The following is a 27,542-nucleotide window of genomic DNA, read 5'->3' on the forward strand; positions in this document are numbered from 1 at the left end:
TTGGTAACTAGATCAAAAGGTCAAGTTCACATTTACTAGGTCAAATCCATAGTTACTGGGTTGAAAGTTAATTAACACATTTTGTGGGTCAAAATCACATTTACTGGGTCAGTTTCTCAGTTATTAGATCAAAGGTCAGTAGTTACTGGGTCAAATCCTCAAACACCAGGTCGAAGGTCAGCCCTCATAGTTACTGGGTGAAATTTACATAATTCAGCAGTGTCCTTCTTCAGAAAGATTCTTTAGTGTGGGCCACTTAAGTCAGTAATTATTTTACTCAAATTCAGTAACTGACATTTGATGCATCCTATCATTTTCTGTAATATTCTTTCTCATTTTATCTATTGCAGGGTCCGAGTCATTTGTACGGTAATAATCTCAATAGTTATAGCAATTTTTGTGAAAAATTGGTCATCGATAGAAAGTACAATACAGTCAATTTACCAAAACTATGGACACCTCTTACCCACATTATGACAGGACTAAGCAAAGACTTTGCTCAATCAGGAGCATTTTCATTGGCTGAACTGAGTCTTTCTCTTAAGAGGGAAAGGGAACCATAAATAAAACTGTTGCAATATAAAGTGTGAAATCTGTGCCTGCTGGGAGGACGCCTTCTGAAGGTGAAGTGGAGGAAGGGATATGTCCTTGGAAGTGAAGTGAGAGCTGTTCTTGTGCTGGACACAACTTAATGTGTGGAAATTTGGTTTCCATGACGATAATGAACTGCTACAGGTGAACAGTTTTCACAAATGACACCTGGTGTTTGTTTGTTTGTTTGTAAAGCTTGGAGGATAAAATTTACAGAATTTGCAGTTGTACGCTGTCAAATGTATATTGTGTAATTTGGTACTGCATTTTTTTGTGGTAGCTTCAGTGTTTATAGAGAGAAAAAAAAGAAATTTAGCTGTAAAATTTGGACTGTAAATGTATTTTATTAAGGAGCTTTAGTGTCTGTGTATTTATAAATTGCTATTATGGATAATTCCACCATCATTCCATTACTATCCTGGTTTTTATCTCTGGACCAATCGGCCGTTATACATACATCAAATGTATTTCTTAAAATTAGACGCACGTGAAATGGTTAATTAATTGTCAATTCAAAGGGAATGATTTTTTTTATCATCATATCAACTGTTTTTGGGTATGTATAGTCACAAATTTTTCTTGAGTACAAGTCCAGCTGTTAAACATACCATATGATTTGAAATCTTGTTATTATATTTCCACTTCAATTCTGAATTCACATCAAGTTATTTGAGCCTTTTGCCACGCTTTTCAGTAACAAAGAAATGCATACAGTGTATTGTATTGTTTTCTAAGACTATTAGTGCTTGTCTTGCCATAGACTGTATGATATATCGTGTTGCACCGCCCTCTCTGGCCTGTTCTATCTATGAATATGAATAGGGTTGACTGATGTGTGAGGGCGCTCTGTTATGGTGGTGTACCTTACAGCCTAGTCTTGCCACATTTGACTTCTATTTTTCTTTCCGTGGAGATTTTTGTGATACAGTGTACCAACAAATGTTTTGATTTGTTATAAACAAAAATTACCATGTATGTATTCAGCTGAGCCAATAGAATCAAGGCTTATATGTCTCTTCCATTTGTATTTTCATACAAGCCTTGTGATTGGCTAGTTTAAAATGTCTAAGGCATTTAGCATCAATGATAGGTCTTATTTCATTCTTTATTCATAGGCAATACTCAAAGTGCTCTCCCAGTTGACAAGTGATATTTCACAGTGTTATGCCAAGACCTAGTAACCGTTTTGTTGAACACAGAGGGGAAACTAGGGTAAAATTTCCCTCCTTTGGAATACAGGTGAACATAACACAAAACTTTATGGAAAGTAGATTGTAACTATTACCAGTTTCAACAGATACTTACATGTACATAATGCAAATCACAATTCAGCAACTCTGTCTATAAAGTGAATATTCAGAAACATTTTTAACCAGATCAATGGACTGAGACACAACCCTGGAAAATAATTCAAAACCTCATGAAAAAATCTTGAAATTAGAGTAACTTTAAAACAAACACACAAACATGTGACCTTACCAGCTGTAACTCTTCAGGCTGGATGGAACAGTGTTGATAAACACAGACTACCCTTTTGTGCAACTCCAGTTACCCCTACAGTCATGTGTTCTCCAAATGAAGAATTTACAGAAACATTGACAAGTTCGTTGTACAGTAGGTCTTCACTAAGTTGAAGTGATTGGGTTCATATAGAAAGTACAAGTTAATTAAATTTCATTTTCAACATATTTTGGACGTGCTATTTGACATTATTCAAATATTTTGTCAATGAAGAGTTCATTGCAGTGAGACTACATCACAGTGAAATTCATCAAGTCCATCCAAGGATATTGTACTGTATAAGAGTGAAGATTGGAGTATTTGCTCTGTCATGTAGACACAATTCAGCAGCTTGACTACAAAGAAAGAAACCAAAACCTTTAGATTATCTTTGATAGATTATCTTTAATCTTAGATTATCTTTGTTAGATTATCTTTGATAGATTATCTTAGATTATCTTTGGTAGATTAACTTTGATAGATTATCTTTAATCTTAGATTATCTTTGATAGATTATCTTTAATCTTAGATTATCTTTGATAGATTATCTTAGATTATCTTTGGTAGATTAACTTTGATAGATTATCTTTGATAGATTATCTTTGATAGATTATCTTTAATCTTAGATTATCTTTGATAGATTATCTTAGATTATCTTTGATAGATTATCTTTAATCTTAGATTATCTTTGATAGATTATCTTTGTTAGATTGTCTTTGTTGATTGGAGCCTATGATAGCTTTATTACATATCCGATGTCAAGCATACATCATTGCATCAGACATTAACATTCACCCTTTAGGTGATATGAACAGAGTTACAAACTGAGATCTTTACTTGCTCTGGTGTAAGTATCACATCAGAGAAGGTATCGGTCATGTAACAGCTCATGTTTACATCAAGTAAAATACTAAAAGCTATTGATAACGTAAAGTATGTTGGCTACAATCAACAATATGTATTACATGGTGTCTAATTTATGTAAGTTGGCCTGAATTGTGTTTAAATCTACAAAGCCAATGCTACACTCTAATTATCGACACTAGGAAATAAACAACCAATCCCATGATGAAATCACTCACATTCTGTGCTTAAATCTTACTCTCTCTTTTTTGTGTGTAAAATAGTGGGGAAAAATGTGGCTTTTAAAGAAATGTAAGTATTTTATATTTTGTACGTAATGGTGACGTCATCATTTACATTTTTGCTGTGTTTGCTTTCTGATCAATTTCTATCAGTATTCTATTTTGTTATGATATTTGTTTTGTCTCTCGGGGTCAAATTTGGTGTGCTGGGGGGGGGGGGGTGCGTCGGAGGCTGTGCCAAGTACATCTCCAGGTGATATAAGCCATATGATGGCAAGTGATGTGTCAACTTCAAAGTTCATTGGTTTAAAAAAAGTCACATGACCACCTAGCAAAGCTTTTCTTAAGGAGGGTGAAGGACTATAAATAATGTCTTTCTTCAACCCATTTCTCGTTTAAGAGACAATTAAAATAAAAAGTCAAGGTCTTTATATAGATATTTATATAGACATTTTGACCACTTGCCAATTCAGACCATTATTAAATGAATTGACACTCACTAGAAGGTGTTCGATCTTTTACTTTTAGTGAATCGCTGTAATTTTCTGGCCTCACAATCATTCATAGGTAGATACAAAATAATTCAAATTTGTAATGTAAAGTTATAAATTATGGTAGGTTCCTTAAATACGAGTAAAACATAATATGATTGGTACATTCATGATTACTTCATAATTGATACGGGTTCAGTAGCCAATCAGAGAGCATGTGTTACATACTGCAATGTTAATAAGTTGTATGCTTATTGGCTGATAGCTTAGGGTCATAAGTTCATTAACTTTACAAGAGTTGTACATCTTGCAACATTTGGTGATAGTTAAAATCACACTTTTGCCTATTGACCAGCATGTAACAGATGTTAATTAAAGAAATTTGTGAGACGCCAAGGGGCTGATGATTAACTGCATTTTGTTATCAGCCAATCAGAACACATTATGATAATGTGAATTAATTCATAATGCATGCATGTTGCTTTTAATGAAATGAAATGGAGTTACATACATAAATTCACTTTTTAAAAATACTGAATAATTGGTGATATTTTTTTTGTAATTTTGGTCATATTTGAGTCAACAAACTTTGTACATATTGTTTTCAATTGTTGGAATTTTTTCCATCCAAGAAAATGTTTATTTCCCCTCATTATTATTGAGTTTACTGAAAAAGAGAAATTATTACTTATTTTTGTCCAAGACTCATGACAACTTGTCTAAATGTTTGAGAAAAATGGAACATTTACGTTGATAAAAGTATATTGCATGTTTGTTTTACTAGTGGTGCAATTTTTTCCCTTACTGAATTTGTAGCATACTCAGACAATTCCAAGTTATTTTGAAAGTTGTACAAAAAAGTTCTTGTCACCCTGACCTGAAAAAGTAAATTATAATGCTGCTGAAATAACTTAGATTTGTTTTTTTAGGTCTCTGTCTTGTATTTCATCATTTTCATTCCAATGGCCATTTCGAAAAAAAGAGAATGAAAAAATTCAGCATTTAGACCGAACAATTTTGTCTTTACAAATGAAATGTCATTATAACATTAAGCTTTGATTTGCTGTCCAGCTCAACCGCTTTATGACTTTGACCGTTGCCACATCATCTGTGTCCATACCAGTGGCAGCCATATCAGAAGTGGCAGCCATTTTTGCAGAGGTCAAGTCAGGTCATGGTAGCCATTTTGGAAATATGTCAATTCTTTGTAGTATTCTTTATTGTTGTAAATGTTATTTCAATCCAATTTTGAATGAGGTAAACTTATGTGAGGTAATTAACATTGACATTGTGTGTTAGGTTTCACATATTGTATGACCTAGTTTTCCCAGTTCTCACAACCTGTGACTTGACAAGTATCTCACAGGATCCAGATCTCATACGCAATAAATCCCCAGTTCTCACTATCAGTGAGATCTCACTCATTGTGAGACTTTGATTTTCAGTTCTCGCAATCAATGAGATCTCACTCATTGTGAGACTTTGATTTTCAGTTCTCACTATCAATGAGATCTCACTCATTGTGAGACTTTGATTCCCAGTTCTCACTATCAATGAGATCTCACTCATTGTGAGACTTTGATTCCCAGTTCTCACAATCTTTGCAAGTTTGAGATCTTGCATATAGCAGAGACCTCCCCTGCTCAGTATAACAAATTCTCAACAGATGAACAGCTCTACAGGACAATAAGTTGTCCAGAAACATTTGTAACAACAAATACAGTCAACCTTTATGTGTTGTTACCATGACAGCATTTTGGCATGTCCTACTAATAGTATGCAGACTGTGAAAACCAACATCAACTGTGTTAGTTGAGAACTGCATTTAAAATGCTTCTGTAGGAAGCAGAGACTATTTCAAATAAAAGTGCTGTTAAACAACAAAATGTTGTGTTCGTTGTCTCTGTTAAATAACTGTTCTGCTATTTGGTTAGTCTGTAAGGTACGCCGTGACGGGGCGCCCTCCGGTGAGGGCGAAACGTCAGGACGTATCTTACAGTCTACTATCTTGTTTACAGTACTAGTAGTAGTAGTCATCCTGTTATATCTCACATTCCACATGTTGTATTCAGACTACACCATTAGTGCCGTAAACAGGCTGGTCTACCCTTGCCCAACCATTTCCTATTGATATACATTTGCATGTACACAGCAATCAGCCAGCCCTTGGCTAAAAATGTGCGAATCAAATACAACAGTGTATTAATACCAGTTCTACATCATTTTCAATATTTCATCAGATGTAGCCAAAACCGTAATGCTCCTCTAGAACAATTTCATTGAAGGCAAGTTTTTATCTTGAAGATGACAAATTGATGAAAGTTCAAAAGTGCTGTGTTTGCAGATTAATATGTCCCCTGCGGTGAAGTGAAAGATATGTCTAATCCTGGCAGCCCTAAGCCTGATATACAGCTAGCCATTCTTGACTACATTTACTATATAGATGATATACCAAATACTATTAAAATGGCTGACATTCTGGCCCTGTGAGTTTTAACAGCACCCCTAGTGGCCAAACTATACAATCTTTTGTCTTTCCAGTTTAGAATATGGTAGCTCTAATCAGTTTATTTACCCCAAATATAATGTCACATCACCTCAACATGGGATGCTCTCTTGCAATGCTTCTTGTACAAATGTCTGCAAGGTATGTACAGTAGTATAAAGTCGGGCTACACTGAATGTCAATACAACAATATTGACTGATTATTGCAAAGAGGACATTTGCCCTCAATAACTTCCCAGAACTTGTTTCATGTAATGTACACTGTACAAATAACTCCCACTCCCACCACCACCACCACCACCACCATTCTTGCAAGCCCAGAGTATAAGATTTCTGATGCAATGAAGAGATTCAGGGGTGTCACACAGGCAGATTTCAACTAACATCCCCTCCACAGACACTTTTAGAGCTATGCTTTAATATTTTATGTTAGTGAAGCACTGTCAAGATTAAAACAGATACAAATGGATTTTAAATCTACCAGCTGTGTCAGATAACATCAGTGGTGTCATCACATCTGAATATTAAATGAATAGACAGGATCAACCAATCACAAACAGGATAGATTTCATGATAGACTTGGATGTACAGCGTGGAGTTCAACAATCACTGTGTGAAATCATAATGTAATCTTAGATTTGAATACAAAACCATCAACAGTCTATGGGTTTATAGAATTGAAATTGACAGTCATTTACACACAAACACACACACACACACACACACACACACACACGACCTCCATACATACAGACAGATTTTCCTAATCTGATTAAAATCTGATGTGGTTAAAGCAGCTAAATGCTTTACTTACCTCTATTTCCATCGGTTTTTGACGCTTGTTTTTGTGGGAAGGTGGCGATCACTCGGAACAAAAACAAACGACATAAAACGATGGAAATAGAGGTAAATAAAGCATTTAGCCACTTTCACCACATCAGATTTTAATCAGATTGAGATTGTCCATGCCTATAGCACTATTGAACCTTATCAATTCAGTTGTGCTAAAAACACACACCAGTTTTTACCAGTTGAAATTAGCTAACACAAAGGATCAACTTTAGAATCAGCCACTCTAAACATTCATTTCTCATAATTCAACAGTACAAAAATCTCTTTCAGACCAACATCCTCCATAAAAATGACAACCACGTCACTTTGTACAAAAACTTTAATGACCCCTTTGAAGACCATTACAAAAAACTTTACATAACTTTGATTGATAGCTTGGGAAATAATATAAAATAAAATAATTGCTAAACTTACAGAATGTTGTGTTCGACAAGTAAAAGATATGGCATTCTTGTTAAATTTACACAATGTAATGTCAAATATAACTCATTACTATATGAATACTGTGGAATAATTTGATTTCTTTTCTTTCTTTTTCACTGAAATAAAAATCTCATTAAAATAATTTTCACTAAAATTAAGTGTGTCACTTCTGAAACCATAAAAAAATTAAACATAAAAACAGACTGTTGCATTAAAGGGACAAAGTCCAAAAGTTTGTATTAAAAGGACATGACTCAAAATATTGTATTAAAGGGAAACAATAGTCGAAACATTGCATTTTAATTTGTAACTTTTTTCCATGTGACAAAACATACATCGTTTTACTCATTGAGGAGTTATGGACAGGTATCTTAATCAGCATTAAAGGGGCATAGTCCAGTCTAAAAGATTGTATTAAAAGGACATGACTCAAAATATTGTATTAAAGGGAAACTTTAGTCAAAACATTGCATTTTAATTTTGAACTTTTTTGTATATGACAAAACATACACATTGTTCTACTCATTAAAGAGTTATGGACAGGTATTTTAATCAGTATTAAAGGGGCATATTCCACAAATGAATAGTTTTTTCTTTATGTCATGAAGAAATGCTTGTTATTGTCCTTTTACCGAAATGTATAATTATCTCCAGTAAGCAGGACATTTGTGTGATAGTGTTAAAGACTCAGTTCAAAAAAGGGTCATAATTTAGGTAACAGTTGTCTGGCAGAGTTATAGAAAAAGTTGGTGCAGAACAAAACAATAATTCTTTGTAATCTTTATGGCTCCACTGATAAGATAACACTAACATGAGAACCTGGGATTGAAACCCTGGCCTTTAAAGCAAACTATTGAGCAATTTGATGACATAATTTTTGGGCATACCCAAAAATTCTCATAGACTTCATGACTGTAGTGCACCAGTACTGTAACACACACGTAATTTAACCTGTTACAATAAACTGTTGTGTATTCATGATATTCACTTATTAGTTGAAAGACATAAAGCAATTCTTCAAATTCAACAAGAATAAAAGAATCAGTTGCAGACTATACTCTTTAAAGACACACTTCATAAGGTCACTTCTTTCACCAAACTTCATTTTTTACATCATTCCTCATGACCGTGTAGTGGCCCACATTCTAATGTCAGTAAAATTGTCATCAAATCTTTACATAAAAGATATGCCACTAAATTAAACTTATAATTTCTGGAATCTGTCCATATAAACTAAAATTACATGCCGTGAATTCAAAATACTCCACAGTATAAGAGGTATGAGGCAACAGTACAACAAACAGACAGTACGAATAATTTTGCATTGTGGGTAATATCTCACAGGTCAAAGGTCATCTGTAGTTGGTCTAAATTGCAGACATCCTCTCTCTTAGTCATTTCATTTCTTGTTTGTGACATTGAGATTTTCGATGTGTGCAAAACTCGATGTGTGTGTGTACAGTATACGTGGCATGGTATTGGTTGGCATGTGATGCATTGTAGAGTAGGCAACAGGGTAATGACATCAATATTCGATACGTAGAATTAGTGACATGTATAGTGACATTAATGGTGTATTTTAATGATAAATCTCATGAGGATAAAACATCCACGAAATTCATAGGAGATACCAATTCATAGACATAGCTCTCTTGGAGACATCTCATTGATAAATGTGTATATTCAACTTCAAAACATCTTGGGGTCTTTGCTGAGATGAATCTTGGTTTTCCTTTTGGACAATACAGGAAATGTTGAATTTCTACATTAAACACTACTAAATAATCAACACTCTAACTAAATTATAATGTTCCCTCAGAGGTTACACCAGTTGTACAGTTACATTGTCTAACTTTGTGGGATTCTATTTAGATATTGTTCCATCATATTACAGCACCAATCACTAAAATTTGGGATTGGCTCCATCTGGAAAAACAGCCATGCTTGATAACCATGAACAGTTTGTGTAACCTTTTCCACACATCGGAACTTATTTTTGTGTAAATTTTGCAAAAGTCTCCTTCTGGATATGAAAGCGTGGCATCCATTAGTTTTGTAAAATTTGCTACATCATGTTAGGGGACCAAGTACGGACTAAAACACTGGAAAAGGCTCATTCTGGCAAAATGTGAAACCCATACTTTCACTAAAACTAAAAGCAAGGGTGGTGCAGCGTAACACAATATACTAAGTGCAACACTGAGGGCGCACTAGACCTTTACTTCCTGGACACAGCTTAAAAGCACAGTAGCCCAAGTTAAGTATGCAAGACAGGCCCTATCTGAGTTCACACACTCAATATTGTATATCTTAGTTATCAAAACGACAAAAGATTGTATAGTTTGGCCTCTAGGAATATTGCTGTACTGTAACTATGTAAGCAGTGTTGAGACCTACCTATGCACAGGATCACATTCATTGAGATCATCGTATTGGACTTTGATGCTATACATATTCTTTGATTGATTGATTGATTGTTTTGAAATCTAGCCTCTTTACGAAATCATCATTTCCAAGTTCTTTTATCGGCAAAAGTTGGTGGTATTCTCAGTTTCTTTTCCAGGAGTTAAAGTTTTCCAGGATATCCATGTGTTTTAGACCGAGAGGTTCATTGTTGCATACACTCCCTTTAATTAACAGAAGTACCAACAACATAGAATCTGTAAGTTTCCATGTGTGTAGGAACTCTGAGACAATAATACTGCAAAGCCTACATTTGCTGTACACACTGAAAACCTAGGAGGGAACACAACACTATGTCTGCTACATTCTACACTACAGGACTATATATTATTCTCAATTCATTATTTTCAAGTCAAAGCACACGTATAGATGTCATCAATAAATCTTTGATCACATTTCTCTCTCTTCTGTGTTTGTTTTTATAATTTTGCAGATAAAAGTTAATTTTTTGATATATACTTTAAATAGAATAGCAATATAAAAATACAGAGACACTACTCTTCACTGCATCTCTTTTTGAATTGTTCCAATTTTTTTCTTGGACTTCAATTTAGATAAATTTGAAGCATTTCTGTTTGTCATGAGGAAGTCTGGTTTTGAATAGAACGGAATCCACTCGGAATTGAGTGTATAATAAAGGCATGTATCCGTAGACTTTCGTAAAAAAGTTCATACATCGGTGACGTTCTTCGAAATGAGAGTCATCTGATGACAATGCCTGCGGACATCCTGGACAGCGGAACGTCCATCTTGAGGTCACCTAAAGGTCAGACAAATAATAACAGGTGAAATACGACAGCAGTACACACAGTAAGTAACTGAAGTTCAATGAATAAGAAAGAAATTAATGTTTTCATCAACGAGGGCGCACTTCAATCATCACTTTACATTTCACGATAGTGGGCATGACAAATCATCTATTTTGTATCCAAGTGAGCATTTGTGCTAAATTAAATCATTTGCTTTCTTTACATTTTCTTCCAAATTCATGAAGTCATACTGTGAACTGGTTTTTCAACTGCTTCACTTCCCTTTATTTCAAATGTACTGAGCAGTAATCACAGACCCAAAGTGACTGGTTGTTACTTTCATATTCCGTATCACCTAGGAAGTCAAGTTTCAGGGAACAAGACTTGATGCTTAAAACGCAGTAACCTAGGTGGTCAAATTTGATTTTTGAGGTATCAAGAATTGACCTTTGACCCAACTGACCTTGATTGGTGGTTTTCTGGTGATATGAGAAACCAAGAAATTCATAGCTAGGTCTTCACAGTTAATATATTCATCCACCATATCACGTATGGCTTGTGGCATCCAATATGTATAAAGATATGCATAGTACTGTAACAAATAAACATATCAATCAATCAATCAATCAATCAATCATACTAATCTATCAACAAATCTAGTGTTGGTAAGTGTTCAATACATGCCACGTACACAATGACTCTCCTACTTGAATAGTACAACAAAATTGATGTACTTCAGCTTGTCTTTCAAATTCAATATCCTACACGTTGTCTAAAATAATAGACCATTCCAGACTGGAAACAGGGAATTGATAATACAGCCCTCGCTCAAACTGGGGGTATCGTCACCTCACAGTGCCAATTCATAAAGCTTTATAGCCCTCCCTCAGCTCTACTTTTAAGATCAAGGCACCTCATGTTACCTTAAAATAAGAGCTTCCCCAAATTGCCTGTTAGCATGAACACTCTCCAGATTGTTAATGAAATAAAAGCCGCTAAGCTTGCCTTTTAAGTTTTACCCTAAGTTGAGAGTAAAACAACACCTCAAGCTCACAAGTTTCAAAACCAATACTCCTTAAGTTGATGGTAAAATAGCATCGAGTCACAGTGTTAAACCATGACCCCTCAGGTTGATAGTACAATGGCATCTTAGCTTGCATGTGTTAGAATCACGGCTCCTTAAGGTACTTCTGGAATAACATCTTATAAACATGCCAGCGTTAGGGCTGTAACACCCCTCAAACTGATAACATTTCAACTTTAACTTGCCAGTATTAGAATCAAGTTGCCAGTCAAATAAGAATCCCCTCAACCAACTTACCTTATGGAAGAATGCAGCACCAGTAAGAACCATTGATAGCTCACAGGAATAATTAGAATTGTACAGCCAAGCATTATTAAAATTTGTATCCCATGCATGGTAACGACCTGGAAATCCAACCACTCTATCACGAGCCTCACGCCACACCCTAAAATACACAAAACAAAATACACAAAATTATGTCTTTGCAGAAAAAAAAAGTGAGGTGAAATGTATACAAAATGTCCTTCAAGGCTTGCGTTCTTCAAATTCTTGTGTTTGACTCTGAAAGAGAACGGAAGGTTGACCATTTGTGAACTAAGGGTTGAGATGATACTTTATGAACATTGATGAATTCATGAGCTATTGCAAATATGATACCTACAACAACATTGGGTAGTGAAGAGCTGAATCTCAGCTCATTCTTAAAGATGCAAGGTTCACCATTACCATAATGCTGTATACAGAATCACTTCTACTACCTGCATAATTTCTTAGTAATTTGAATACAAGTCTCTACTACAGTCTACAAATGAGCCATCAATGTACTAATGATGTATTCTGTAGTGGTAATAACTGTCTGGATAGTAGGTCTTGAGGAGAATACAAACATGTAATTGAACAGATATTGTATAGGTGCAGTTCCCTATGTTTGTGTACAAACTCCTCATACCACTAAGTCAATGGATAGGTGGGGTTCTTTATGTCTGTGTACAAACTCCTCATGCCACTAAGTCAATGGATAGGTGGGGTTCTTTATGGCTGTGTACCAACTCCTCATACCACTAAGTCAATGGATAGGTGGGGTTCTTTATGTCTGTGTATCAACTCCTCAAACTATTGAGACAAGGATCTCTATGTATGTGTACCAAGCACTTGTACAATGACAGAGATGGCTTTGTACCAGTCAATGCTAAGAACTAACTTAACACATACACAGCTTGGTATACTTCAATACCCAAGTTACCATTGCTAGATTCGAATTTTGAAATGCTTGAGATTTAAGCCATGTAAACATCGTGTTGTTGAGTATACTATAGCAGTGCTGTATATTTTTTGAATCCTGGAATTCTAAATTAGTTTTGTGTTTAGCAATGCTAACTTGGGTGTAAATTTAGTACTGATGAATTCAAACTATCCTAAACTCAACCATAATCACAAGCCAGAGCTGATGTTTCTTATGCGACACTGAAATATCAAGGTGTGTCTTGAGCAGTGCCGTAAACGAGGCTGTGGTTTACGATGATGAACTGAGCTCAACCTACATTTAGCATAGCTGAACTCATATGCACTGCTGAATTCAAAACATGTAGCACTACTTCTAACTGAACATACACTGGCATTGTTGAACCCAATGCACACAGAGAGTTTGTGAACTTACATTACAGGGATATACAATATGAAACATTTTAAATATTTTAACCACTTTGGAGAACGTCAATCACAACAATTACAACAAAGTCATTAAAACATTCCAATATCCTGGGATTATGGGATTATTGGCTTAACGGATTAATGGTAACCCATACACTGACCATGGAGGTATCCCCTTATACCTCCATACACTGACATACCATTCATACATACAACATGTACAAATAGACTAATTACTGAAGGCATGATGACTGATGCTAAACACCTGTTAGATCTGATTGAATCACATGTACACATTCAGACTACACTACTGAAAGCTGTGATCACAATTCAACATTTTAAATTCAGTGTTTCCTTAAGGTTTTATACCTTGAGTCTAAGCCAATTTGATGTTCCACAGACAAATGACAATTTCTTGTAACACACCAATCGTTGGTATTCCTCTATCCCTTACTATGTGTTGACTCTAAGGAAAACCTAGTTTTACAGGTGACCACTGGTGATCAGTGGCCACACCCATCGGGAACTCCAGTAAATTGATCGGGGAAACCCCAGTAGCATTTACCAATTTATCGGCCTTTAACAATCGCTGGTTATGATCTACAACAAATGTTTCATCTTTATTACAGAGCACATTGTATATGAATATTGATTCTTTTTCTACATGAGATGATAAAATACGACAGCTTTGTATTTAGCTGTTTGGCTCATACTCATCTAATGCATTTTTCATGTTTCTATGTACGCTGCAACACTTGAATACTAAAGAAACCACTGGTTGTCCTACGGGAAGAATACTGCCCAGGGCTACAAATCTGGACAGTTTTACTTTGAATGACATAGACATTTCATCTCAAACATGACAGCTGTTTTGCCACTTTGCTTAGAAAAGACAAAAAAAATTTTCTCAAGCTGAGCTGAGCAAACATGTTGTATATTGTTATCAATATGACACAGGATATTACAATGTACAAAGTATCTGGGGACAGTCAATGTTTTGGGGTTTTTTACTTGGAGAGAAGGTACATATATTCTGTTGTAGGAGATGCAGCTAGTATCAAAAATTGTCAGCAAAGTTACTTTCAATGAGATTTTATTTTATCAGTGAAGCGACATCACTGAGATTGAACCTTGACAACCTACATGTAGAGACCTGTGGCTTGAAAGTGTTGTTAGCCAGCACATAGCCCAGAGACTTGGTGGGAAGAGTTCCTTTTGTACCCCCACTTTTAAGTTTTACTACATTTTGTCATTATTTTATTCAGAAAACAAACGGAATGTAACAAAAAGTTGCTAACTTAGGTTTTGGGTTGTTAGTCGGTGTGACGTTAGGGCAATAAATGTATTGTTTTTTCCACAACAATGTTTAGAGTAGTGGGGGTGGAACTCTTTCCAACTTCACTATCTGACTTAAAAATGTCTTCCGCCAGTGCACAGCAAAGAGACTTGGCTATGTGATTTTAAAATATCTTTTACCAGCACCTAGCCCAGAGACTTGGTTGTATGCTGTTCACCTGCACATTGCCGTGAGACTTGGCCAGGTGGCTTGAAAATGTCCTTTGCAGAATGAGTATCATCAGCCAGTATGTCAAGTCAGACACCCAAGTCTCAGGATATGCATTCTGAGTGAATAAAGAAGACTGTATATCCAGTATAGGAATACGTGGGTAGAATGGATGAAAAGATGATGAGGGTACGGGCTGAACTTTATGGCTTTTTTCACCACAATCCAACAACATTCCAAAGTACTTACAAATAGTGACAAAGAACCGGAAAAAATAAACACAGTAATTGGTGGATAACAGAATAGAATTAGTGTTAAAAGACTGGGTAATTGTGTGCTTTGACGACTGTAATTATGTTGTAATAACCATGTATACTATTCACAACGACTGCTACTTTCATGTTCCTATTCAAACACACACAGAGTTTCTTTCATATGACATATAATAGAGGCTATTTTTTAAGGTAACAGTTACATGTACAGTCACGCTGCTTTCTGTGTCTGACCTAAGCTGTGTAAATCAACAATAGGTGGTGTTTTTATGGAACATTTGGTCCTCTCAAAGACCATGGGTTTCTTTGACAAGCTTCATGTCGATGTGATTTGTTTGCTATAAAAGGGTTGTTTTTACAGAACAGTTACACTACTGTGTGGTATGTGTACTATTGATGGAAAAAAATACAAATTGATGAATTGATGCAGGCTACACCGAGGAATTGAAAGGGAGTAACTAATTGTTGTTTTCACAAGTCCCACATAAAGGAGATGGTCATATGCCTGTAAGGTGTAAGTAAGACAAGCTGAGTTAAATCAAAGAAGTACTGCAAGAGAGCTTCTGAAGATCCGAGCCATTTTCAAACACATTTAGTGCAGAAAATATTGCCGTCTTGAGTTAAAAAATGTTGTTATTGACGACTCAAGTTATTTTCGTATGCATTTCCTGCTGAAAAATTGTAATTTTATTTTTACCAGAAATGCTATTTTGCAGTAGAATACACACTGCAAGGTGTTTAAATATGTTGGTAGACGTAATGGCTGTCTTATAGCTGGGCTAGTACAATCACTTCAACAACACATAGTAATACAGGGTGCAAATACATGGGGGAGGGGGAGGGGAGGGGAGGGGAGGGGAGGGGAGGGATTGTTATTACATTTCTGGATAAGGTCAGGACCTGTAACAACCTGGAATTTCAGAAAAGTACATACACATGTAACTGTCAACAAATGTACAATACAATATCTCAGCAACTTTTACAACATAAAGATTTCAATGACCAATGTACTGGACTGGCTATTTTTATTACCGGTACCATTGTTAATTTTAATGAAAGCCTATACCATCATCATTTCTTTTCAACATTGTTCCTGTACTAATAACTAATTACTACACTTCATAATAAGTCTGACCTACAGCACTTAACTAAAAAATAAACTGATTTCTATTCTTTGGGGGAAATGAAATAAAATTTAATTTCCTTCAGGAAACTAAATCAATTTTTCTATATCATTAATTATAATTGTAATTGTGTTCATTTAGACCCTGGATTTCAAGCCTATTATTTCCCTATCATTTCCCAATAATTATATTCTACAGAAAGAAATTAGGCCCAAAATCCAGCCATTGTACAACTGTCATATCACAGAAGAGATGTTCTGATATGACTACTGTATTTAGTGATTCTGTGTAGCACAAACTCTCCTAGGTAGCTTCACAAAGATTTACAGCCTGGTTTTTGTACATACACAAATATATCCATTGATATATGTCAATAAATACACACACACATACATACATGCATGCACACACACACACACACACACACACACACACACACACACACACACACACACACACATACATACACACACATACACACACACATACATACATACATACATACATACATACATACATACATACATACATACATACATACATACATACATACATACATACATACATACATACATACATACATACACACATACATACATACATACACGCAACATGCCAATACACACATACATACATTGTTTCATGACTGGTAGTCATTTTAAGGTTATGACCACAAACAGTAAGCTTTCACTCTATTGATTATGAATTGTATCTCCTGGGAGGTAAGTTTTAAGTGTTTATGCTACAAATGTAACCACTAGTGACACATAACTAGTCACCCAATCCAATACTTAGCAATCATTTATTTTGTAGCCTGTGGACAGCTGCATGGCGTATCTGGTCATTATTGAGTGCACACAGAGACATGTAATAGGTATTCAAAAAGATAACTATTTCTCTACCACCCAGTATAACTTATCAATCAAATATTGCACCCAGTGTCTTTACTGGATACGATGACAACATTGGTGAGTTTTTTAAAGTAATAAAAACTGAAACATGTCAGGTCATCCCAGGGGTTAGGTCATCCCAGGGGTTACTACAGGAGATGAGTGGCCAGCACTAATTGGGTCATATGGTATACATTATGTACAATTAGATAGAAACCTTACATCAGCTGTAACACTGTATCTCATCATAACTATGGCTCTGTCCTCATTCTAATATCAAGTTGAAATACCAGTATAGGAAGTTATGATTCATGAAAACGGCCCTTGAAGTCATCAAAGAGATGGATTTTTTTAGTATGAGTTCTTTGTCTTTGCTAGTTGTAGTCATGGTTACATCACCATCCCCACATTTACAATTTAATTTTGCATCTTCTTCAAAGTAACTAATTTGGATTATTCTTTACATTGTAAAGCCCGGTCACTTGTCTGTCTGACACAGTATACTGACTAGTCAGTTCTGGGAAATTACATTGACAAGTCAAGTCACTTGATTAGTCTAGCTTGGGACATTTCCAATTTACAAGACATTTACGCCTTGGCCTTTCCATTTGTTTTCCAGGAGAGCACAGATACCAAGATTGCTTCCGGAACAGAGTAATTCACATCAGATTAGGATCAGTTTCGGATACTGGGGGGAACAGCTGCAAGTTTACCTACTTTGCTTGCAATGTGACTTGTATAGTGTGTTGATATCCACATCAATCTAGTCTGATCTACAGGGGTGACATCCCAATGTCACCTGTACAGTGTGTTGATATCCACATCAAATCTAGTCTGACCTACAGGGGTGACATCCCAATGTCACCTGTACAGTGATCCACTTTTATCATCATTCAGCAGGGTTATTGGTGGTAATTTCAAATTCAAAACAGATTTATGTGCTTCAAATAGCATAATTCTTGTTCTTGATATTGGATCACTATAGATTAGAAAGCTAAAAAGAAGTCACTGAGCTAGCTTCCATGTACTACTAGTACAGCTGTGTCTCCCTGTCAATGCCATTGGGATTCTACTGTCTACTACTGTCTCCTGGTACTGTCTACAGTACAGTCTGCAGTAAACAATGATATAAACATTCAATACATGGACACCATGTGGACTGCATTGATGTATCATGCAAGGATTATCAAGTCACCTGGGTTTCAAAGTAATTATACAATACCTCCATTGGGAAACCTTTCAATTGCCAACAACATCTTTCAGAAGAGATTGAAAGTCTACGTGCAAAGAATACCACATTACTATGCCTGCACTGCCCTGTAAGTCTCTGTCTGTTTGTGTGTGTGTGTGTGTGTGTGTGTGTGTGTGTGTGTGTATGTATGTATGTATGTATGTATGTATGTATGTATGAATGTATGTATGTATGTATGAATGTATGTATGTATGTATGTATGTATGTATGTATGTATGTATGTATGTATGTATGTATGTATGTATGTATGTATGTATGTATGTATGTATGGATGGATGTATGGATGGATGTGTGTGTGTGTGTGTGTGTGTGTGTATGTATGTATGTATGTATGTATGTATGTATGTATGTATGTATGTATGTATGAATGTATGTATGTATGTATGTATGTATGTATGAATGTATGTATGTATGTAAAGGGATCTGGTATGCAATCAAAACTGGAAGATATCTGTCCCCTTCACCTTGAGGCTTGGAAATTTATAAAACAACATACTGAAATTACCAAACTGATGTGAAACCCTATGTAGACTTCAACAGATTGGACAACATACATAATTACACTGTTTACTTACAATCAATACAATCTAGCCAACAAACATCATTACATTTCTACTTCCATTACTTTCAAACTAATGAGAGGGAAAGCCTTCACAAACAATTCATCAAATTTCAACAGATAAAATAACAGCATGGTTCTTTATGAACTGTACGTTTAAGAGATGGATCCACTTTGGACAGAAATTGTAGCTTGTACATTTAGTATATTGATACTAACAACGGTATGTTTGCAATGAATGAAACTTTAGGTATGTCCATCATATACATTTATGGCAGTCATCTATTTTGAATGGAAATTGCTCAATTATACATTTAGCTTGAAAACTCAGATACATACTGAAAATACAAACATCATTTTTTTTTAAAATAACAATGAAGGTAGTCTTCAGGTTTGCATGTTGTACATCATTTTCTTTTTCAAATTCCACATACACACTTCAGTTGCCCTCAACTTGACAGTATGAAGAGAACTCCTCTACAGGTAGTAGTGTTGATGATTTGGAGGTCAGTGAGAAATACTTGGCAAACAACACACATATATACAACAAGCCAGGTGTGTGTTTGAAGAGTAATTGACTTTAACCAACATCAACACAGCTGACAATAGATAACAAATCTGGCAGTAAGTAGCTATACATGGTATACAAACACTCACTATGTAACTATTTCATTGACAAAGGTTTAGGTGTTGGAAGTCAAGACATTCTATTGTCCTGTGGATGTTCATCCAATTGTATGTTTGGATAGCTGGGGGTAATAGCTAGGATAGGGGGTAGCAGGTCTGTACATATTGCTGGACCACCATCTATAAACACTGGCCATTAATTATTATTATTATTATTATATTTTATTTATTGTGCTTCATCACATGCAAGTCAAAATTACACAATAACAAAGTAACATGTACAATAGACTACAACATGACAGAAAGACCATACATATACCTAACACACTAGCGACAAAGAAACAATAACAATAACAATACAAAAGACCACCTGTAGCCTGATAGTTGGGGGGAGGGGTAGCATGTACAAACACTAGTTGGGGAGGGGTAGCATGTACAAACACTAGGGTACACTAGGGAGGGGTGGCATGTACAAACTGGGGATTGGTGACAAACTCTAGTTTGGATGCCTAAGTAACTAAACCAATGTGAGTGAAGGTGTAATTCATAACGATACCATATAGGGACTAGACTTGGCAAACTCTGGAAGAGGAGAGTGGTAACAAACTGACAGATACTCTTGTTGGTATTCATCATCAAATCTCGATGCTACATTAATGTCATGCAGTCACCATTGGCAAACAAGCTGGGATAACACAACAAAGCAATTAATATTTATTTCCATTGTGGTCCTCTAAGTTTCTGTTGGGAGGTACATGTATGTTATACTAACACAGCAGTTGCTTTGCTCAGATCACACATAGCATAAGGGCTACTGTGGTTCTCGAAAGAACAATTTGCAAGCTGTTCTAAAGTTAAATAAAATTTTCCGTCATACACTTTCAGGAACAAAATGAACAGTGTAAGTGTAGTCTGTCACTTCACTCTATACACCTATACTGACTTTCTCTAACAATATTTACAGCTATAAAACTTACCTGAACCCGAATAACATCTCATCGTGTCTAAGGTGGGCGTCATCATCAATTGATAGGACAGCTTCAGTCTCTATTTCATCATAGGGTAAAAATCGGTTATTCAAGCTGTTCTTTTTTGTTTGCAAGACCTGTAAAACGATAAATGAAAAATAAAACATTGAATATTAAGTGTATACAGCTGAGTAGTAATGTACGGATTACTGAGTATTTACCAGCACTGTACAAGTGCAAACCACAGGGTACTTAGTTTGAACTTAAAGATCTTTGAACCATAGATCATAGATCTCAAAGCTTTATGTTTGGAGATAGGTGATGGTTTGTATATATGTAGCCTTAAATATATATAAGTATTGAAAGTATATATAAGTACATATAAACAAACTGACAAATATCAATTCCAAGCTCAGCTGTTATGATAGACACGTACATCTACAAACATTACTTTGTAGAACTTGCCTGTCTACGTGACATTGACATTAGCGGTCATATTAGCCTGCCTGCAGTCCCTCTATCAGTGATTGTGGGACTGTGGTCTGTCGTAGATGTAAAAGAATTGGCTTAGGTTTGACATGACTTTCCTACCACATTATCATTGGCAATGACTAAAATCTTATACATTTTATGTTAGTTACTGCTCGTAGTGCAGTGTGTCAATTCTAACAGGCTACTGGTACAATTTACATACAAAAATAACACTTATAGAATGCATATAGTTGTGGATATTGCACTTACCTTGATGGGTACATGTAACTGAGGCCAGCCCATATCAGGTGACGGTGGTTCAGGGGTGTTCCATACAACTATCACCTGTAACAATATACACAGCAGTATGATTAGAGTTATTAGATACAATTTTCAAGTTGGACAATCATCATTATGTTTACATGTTCACTGCCTCCACTAGCCCCCACAGACTTGGCTAGTGATGTTGCTGTTAGCCCAACACACCAAGAGTCAAGGGATAGACTTCAAGGTGTGCGAATGCGAATTGCTGTAGTAACGATGTCATGAAGGCCACCACAGATTGACAAGTCCTAGAAATTTGGTTATTTTGTTCAATTTTAAGAGTTACATGTATCAATAATATTCAGTTAGTCTGGCTGTGTTTATGTACAACTCAATTCCATCTTTGTTGCCAGTGAAAGTCACTTGGGGACCAGAGTCAAGTCATGTGGAGATTTTTCCCTCCTGTTGCCTCACTTGTGGAGAAACGATAGTCAAATCTCAATGTGACTTGACTCTAAGGCTACCTGGGGACATGACAACACCATTGATTTATATTCCAGCATAGATGGGCTTTAGCATAGTGTTTGGTGGTCATTTCATATTCAGCACACAAATTTCTCTGCTTAATGTTAATGGGCCTCGGCTATTCAGATGGAAAGCACTGCCAAACCTGAGAATCAAGTCTCTCAAGACCAGTGGGACACAGCTATCATCGTGGGTCGAGGGCGAACAGCAAAATTGAAAATCAAAATGTCAGTTAGGATAGCATATCTGAGTGGTAGTGCCGGTCCCTCCAGGCTATGTGTAGGTATAGACCCTCAGGGTCTATATGGTGTAGGCTACATTATACTGTGAGGTTTATATTAAATGTAGGTTGATTAGTTACCCACAATGACATCTATATGTTTCAGCTGGGAATTGTATCAGGTTTGAATTATGTGGGGGATAATTCGTATACATAGTCGTGTACAGAGTATAAAGACTAGCACATTAAGAATTAAGATTTCTATATATATATACAGACTCATAACTAAATAATGTATGCTATGAGTTGATAGACTACTAGTTTATTATCATACTGTCACATACTGTGTGTGAGTTGGTTTTTCATCTAGTGGCATCAATCAATGACTTCCTGCCATGAATGCTTTACATCAATAATTCAATGAAATGTCAGGTTAGCAGTATGACTGCAAAGTGGGGAATATGTGATATGTAGGAATATATCTATATACACATAGGGAGAACTTGTTTATGAGAAAAGGGGTTCCTTTGTGAAATAATTGGACATTCAAAGGGGCACGTATGAACATAAAATACAAATGTGTGAAATACAATTTCACAGACAGAAATCCATATTATATGTGGATTGTGTGTATACAAGAATAAACATGATACCATCATGGGTATATGTATCTACATTCACTAGGAGTGGGGTTGATCTGATTTTCATTCCAGTACATAACGTACAGGTTACCATAGTGACCTTTCCTCACAACATTACTGCATATAATCAATGTATTACATCAACTCTACACTCTGGAACAAAGACACCTCTATCAATGACCAGTGGATGTGTTACCGTTAGTTTCTTTCATGGCTAAATCATGGCTAGCTATGGCATATACATGGTTACTATGACAACTATAGACTCTGGGACAACATACATTTGTACTTCTACAGACAAAGTACAATATGACTAGTTAAAGGAAGAGAGGTTGGAGTGAACCTTAGAGTCTATTCAATGGCTTCCTCACTGACAGTGCATACTATAGATCATGGAGATACTGCCATGCATAGATACATCTGATACTGAATGTATTGTACCCATGGCCACATGGCCTAGTATTTAGTAGTAATCTCTATAACTGTGTACTTTACAGATAATCTGTTAACAGCATAGATGAGTAGTGTTATTGGCCTTGTCATTGTACCAATACTGATAAGTTTACATGCAATACTAGAACAATATGTTGTTTGCTTCACCCTGATTACAATCTAAACTTGGTACAATATTTTGGTCTGTGTACCACAGAGTATACTATTACAGGCCCTCTTAGAATAAAAATTAAAATTTAGGTGTGAACAACAGTTGGAGCTATAGAAAGTTAGTCCAGAACAAAAGAATGTAATTGTCCTCATGGCTACACTGCTAAGATAACATTAATGCTGAGAACCTGGGATTAAAATCCTGGTCTTTAGTTAGTACATGTAGAAAATGTTAATACATTACATGCATGGATCTATTATAATATACTTCCATGATCCATGATACATGAACCTGTAAATCTAATTTCCATTTTCCTATCTATTCCAATTTTTTTTCATAAAGGTAAGAAAACAGGTAGAAGTAAGTTCCCCTATCGTTTTACAGGATATTACAGGATATTTACCATATTTAGTTACATGTAGGCCTTGTTAATTTTCGCTACTACTACAAATTTTAATTTCTAATCTGCTGTTTGTTCCTTTAGACTAAACTGAGTCTTAAAAGTGATGTGTGTGTAGAGAGTTACAAAAAAAGAGATGTGTAAACAACTCTATATTTTCACATTTTGCTTTTCGTTTTGAAATAAATGATGAGATTCTCTTTCTCATAGAAATTTTATGGTTTTTTTTGGTAGTTTGGCAACTCCTGTTTCACCTTGAAAGTGTTTGTTGAGGTCAAAGGTCATAGTCTCATTAGAAAGCTCATCATTTATAACATCAGGGTAGATACTTGAATAGTGCCTGTACTACATATCAAACTTTTGGAGATAACATACAAAATGTGCTTTTCATCACAAATATGGCTGCCATTTTGCGATACAGGTCAAGGTCACGAAATTAAATAACTTGCAATAAATTATGCCTCACATCATCAAATAAAAGTCATGATTAAAAGATTATCACTTAAAATATTTGATTCGAAAAGCTATGAAGATAACCAAAATTTGGCTATTTGACCTTAAAGATGACTTTCAGGGTCAAAGGTCAAGGTCTTCAAAGAAAGCATGCACACTATCAGGACTTCAACCTATTAATGTACTACTACTTATCGATAAAATTGACCACAAACATATACAATGTCTAATTATTCACATTTTAACAATTTTCAATGAATATATTGTTGGTTCTCTTATTGAAAAAATAACACTCCAGTTTCAGCTAGTGCATCGTTCAAATTACTGAGCTAAAAAAATATTTTGATATCAAAATAAAGTAGACTGAATTACCTTATTTAAATGTGGTAGGCCATTCAATCTCTGCAATGAATTTATTAAGACTTCCTCTCTTTCATACGTTAACATCACAATGGTAAACTGTTCTCTGGGTACATTACCACCAAGCGATTCCATAAATTCCTTCCCTGCGCCTCCTGCACCATTCCCTATGGGTCGGAAACCCACTCCAGATCCACGGAATTTAGCTTCTGCTGGCAGTATTGGATCAAACGGAGTATTGGGGAAAAGGTAAAAGGGTCCAGGAGCTTTATTCCATGTGGTGTGTCTATCGACGATACCATACGTATAATTCCGCATAAAGGCTGGTGAAGGAAATGGAGGTTCTATAGGCCCGCCACCGCCATCCTCGATTTCCAATGTCTGGACCTGCATGTCCACACGTAGTGGGACAAAGTCATCACTGAAAACACTGGGAGATGGCTCATTGGGAATGACAACAGCCGGAATGTTTAGTCTAGTCCTAATAGTGGCTAACACACTATCTAGAATACTTTTTGTTGAAGAAAAATAACTTTCATAAAAAAATCTTCCCTGCTTTCGTAAATCTATAATATCATTATGAGGGTTGGTTTGTAAATAAAAGTAAAGCTCTGTTACACGAGGTTTTGGAAGTATAATAGCTGAAGTTCTCCAGTCCAGAGTCTCATAGAACGGCAGTTGTACCTGTTCCCCTAACACTACTGGAATTGCACCATATTTCAATGCTTCAAATAACCTGGTATAGAGTAGAGGTGTGGATACCGTGCTCTCATCGGGAGCAATCAATAACGAAAAAGTCGACTCTTTGAGAATTTTAGCTCTCTCGATTTCACTACCACAAAGTGCCCAATCCATAATGTCAGAATTTCCCTGAGAAACATCAGTACTGCAATGAAGCTGAATAAAGAAGTTATCCTCTTTGATGGATTGAAATTTATATAATTCATCAATAATATATTGATCGCCAATACTACTGTCATCCTTCAAAAAAGCATAATCAGATTTCAATTTCCGACTTTGAACTTGTAGGAAATTTGAATTTCTATTATTTGGGTTAGTCCTCTGTCCTTCAAAATAAAGTAAGTATTTTCTTTTGGCAGGGACTAATGGAGGTAGTGTACTCCAAACAAACTCAAACTTTGGTCCAAGAAGAACCGGAGCAGTAATGTCAAATCCTGGTCGAAACGCTGTGCTAGTAAACCCTGATTGCACGATAATCGCACGACCCGTATCAATAGCTTCAAGATCATGCTCCACAAATCCACTGTTTGCAAAATTCAACAATATATGGTTTCGTCCATCTCCTCTCCAATATGTCAAAGTTTTCAGTTTGTTTTCAAAATCTTGTATTGAAATTTGAGACATTAAACTGGGTCCCAGTAGTACCACATAGATGCATGCTATGCCTGCGTTTGTAGTAGTATATGGGTTTGCACTAAAGAGTTCGGTGACTGTACTGAGAACCACTCGGTCCAAATCAAAAGTGGTCAGAAAAGTGTCAGCTGGCTGATAAAAATAAACAGGAAACTGGGAAGTAAGGGAACACCTGGAGTAATCAAAACAGTTGTATTGCCTACATTGTTGCTTATCTTGTGGTGCAGACACTATCACATTGTCCTCTAGATTTGGTAAAATCCGTTTTGGCGGTGCTATCTGTTGCTGTCTCTGCTCTAGGATGTCTTCCTTTTCCTTCTGCAGTTGCTTAATTTGTATTTTGATTTTATTTAGCTCATTTTCTGCTGTTTGTATTTCTTGATGCATCACATCCAACTTATCTCTATATCCAGTTATTTCACTTTGCATATCGGTTCTACGCTTTTCTAAATCTACGAGTTCGGTCGTCACTGATGACTTGATGCGATACAGCTCATCAACATGTAGTCGGAGATCACTCACTTTCATTGTATGCCTCCCAAGTGCGTCTTTCGATGGGGCGAATGCTCCATTGCCGTTGACTCCATCAACCTTGCTCAAATAATAATGAGTTACCAAGGGTACAAGAATTAACATGATTACAAGCACTAGAATCAGGCGTGATAATTTCACGTTTTTGGCGAGCCAGCGGCCGAAGTCTAATGGTGGTTGTTGCTGCTGAGAGTGGTGGAATTGATGTTTATAATGGGATTCCATGATTTACTCTCTCTCTATCTCTCTCTCTCTCCAGCTGAGATCAAAATTATCAGAGACTGCTTTCACATGCTGTCAAGGTGTGTGGCATACTATGTTACTATCTCATCTATGGAACAACAAGTAAAGTCCATGTAGCTCACACACGTTGAAAGACATTCCTTTCCACCTCTACTTTGTCACCAAGTCAGCCTCTTATCCACGCCTGTCAATACAAAAAAATATCAATTTGTGAGCTTTGCTGTAAAAACATCAACAACCCCTATTGTCCAAGTTAGCTCATCCGTACAGTGACGACCAATTTACTTTGAAAACTATTAAAATGTCGATTTTACGACAAGTCAAACTTGACACAACTATTAATCTCCTGGGAGTCCTTCTACCATCACATCACCAGTACACCAGGATATCCAAGTCATGTGATTCCATTCATACGAAGGTCATTTAAGGACATTACTCTTAGATAATAGTGTTGGTTTCCTAGTATCCACCCTTTCCGGTTCAATGTAAGATTACACACATACACACACACACTGCTGTAACCAACATGACCCTCTCAAGGAAAGTAGGTTTCTATGCGGTATTCTCCTCAAAACTCAGTTTGAAAATGGAATCAATCTCCCTGAAGAATAAATCACTCTGTTAAAAAATGTGTTTCTAACAAATAAAATGATAGAACTCTCTTTATTTTGTAATTCTATAAAATGATCTATACATATGGTTCTACAATGTATATGTACCTGGGCACATGTATATACATTTGTAATTTTGAAATAACTATAAAATGTGTCATTCTGACGAGGATCATTGACCAAGCCTTATCAAGTGCTCAATGCTGAAAACATTGAAGTGCTTGTGTGTTGTAACCTATGTAAATCATTGGATCTACAAAGCTGATGAACATTTTTGGTCAATTTTGAAATCATTTTCAACGTCATATTCCATGT

At 35.9% G+C, this 27,542-nt stretch overlaps 2 protein-coding genes across 6 annotated transcripts in view; one reads left to right on the top strand and one right to left on the bottom strand.

Moving 5' to 3' along the window:
* Positions 1-2,526, top strand: part of LOC144444145 (transmembrane and coiled-coil domains protein 2-like) — an 83,091-nt gene extending 80,565 nt beyond the window's left edge. For all 5 annotated transcript variants that reach the window (XM_078133551.1, XM_078133550.1, XM_078133554.1 and 2 more), the window contains one exon: positions 351-2,526. In XM_078133551.1, coding sequence (XP_077989677.1) covers positions 351-477 — 127 coding nt within the window. In that variant the 3' untranslated portion in view covers positions 478-2,526. The remainder of the gene's footprint in view (positions 1-350) is intronic.
* A 4,929-nt stretch (positions 2,527-7,455) lies between these two features.
* The window catches only part of LOC144444632 (exostosin-like 3), a 38,154-nt gene continuing 18,067 nt past the window's right edge, over positions 7,456-27,542 (bottom strand). Inside the window, exons 2-7 of the mRNA XM_078134127.1 lie at positions 24,481-26,800; positions 21,272-21,346; positions 20,540-20,667; positions 11,982-12,129; positions 11,124-11,252; positions 7,456-10,671 (exon numbers count right to left, since the gene is read on the bottom strand). Of these exons, the coding sequence (XP_077990253.1) occupies positions 10,462-10,671; positions 11,124-11,252; positions 11,982-12,129; positions 20,540-20,667; positions 21,272-21,346; positions 24,481-26,598 (2,808 nt within the window). The 5' untranslated portion in view covers positions 26,599-26,800 and the 3' untranslated portion in view covers positions 7,456-10,461. The remainder of the gene's footprint in view (positions 10,672-11,123; positions 11,253-11,981; positions 12,130-20,539; positions 20,668-21,271; positions 21,347-24,480; positions 26,801-27,542) is intronic.

The sequence above is a fragment of the Glandiceps talaboti genome, chromosome 13, assembly GCF_964340395.1.
Source record: "Glandiceps talaboti chromosome 13, keGlaTala1.1, whole genome shotgun sequence".
In the NCBI taxonomy this organism is placed as follows: Eukaryota; Metazoa; Hemichordata; class Enteropneusta; family Spengelidae; genus Glandiceps; species Glandiceps talaboti.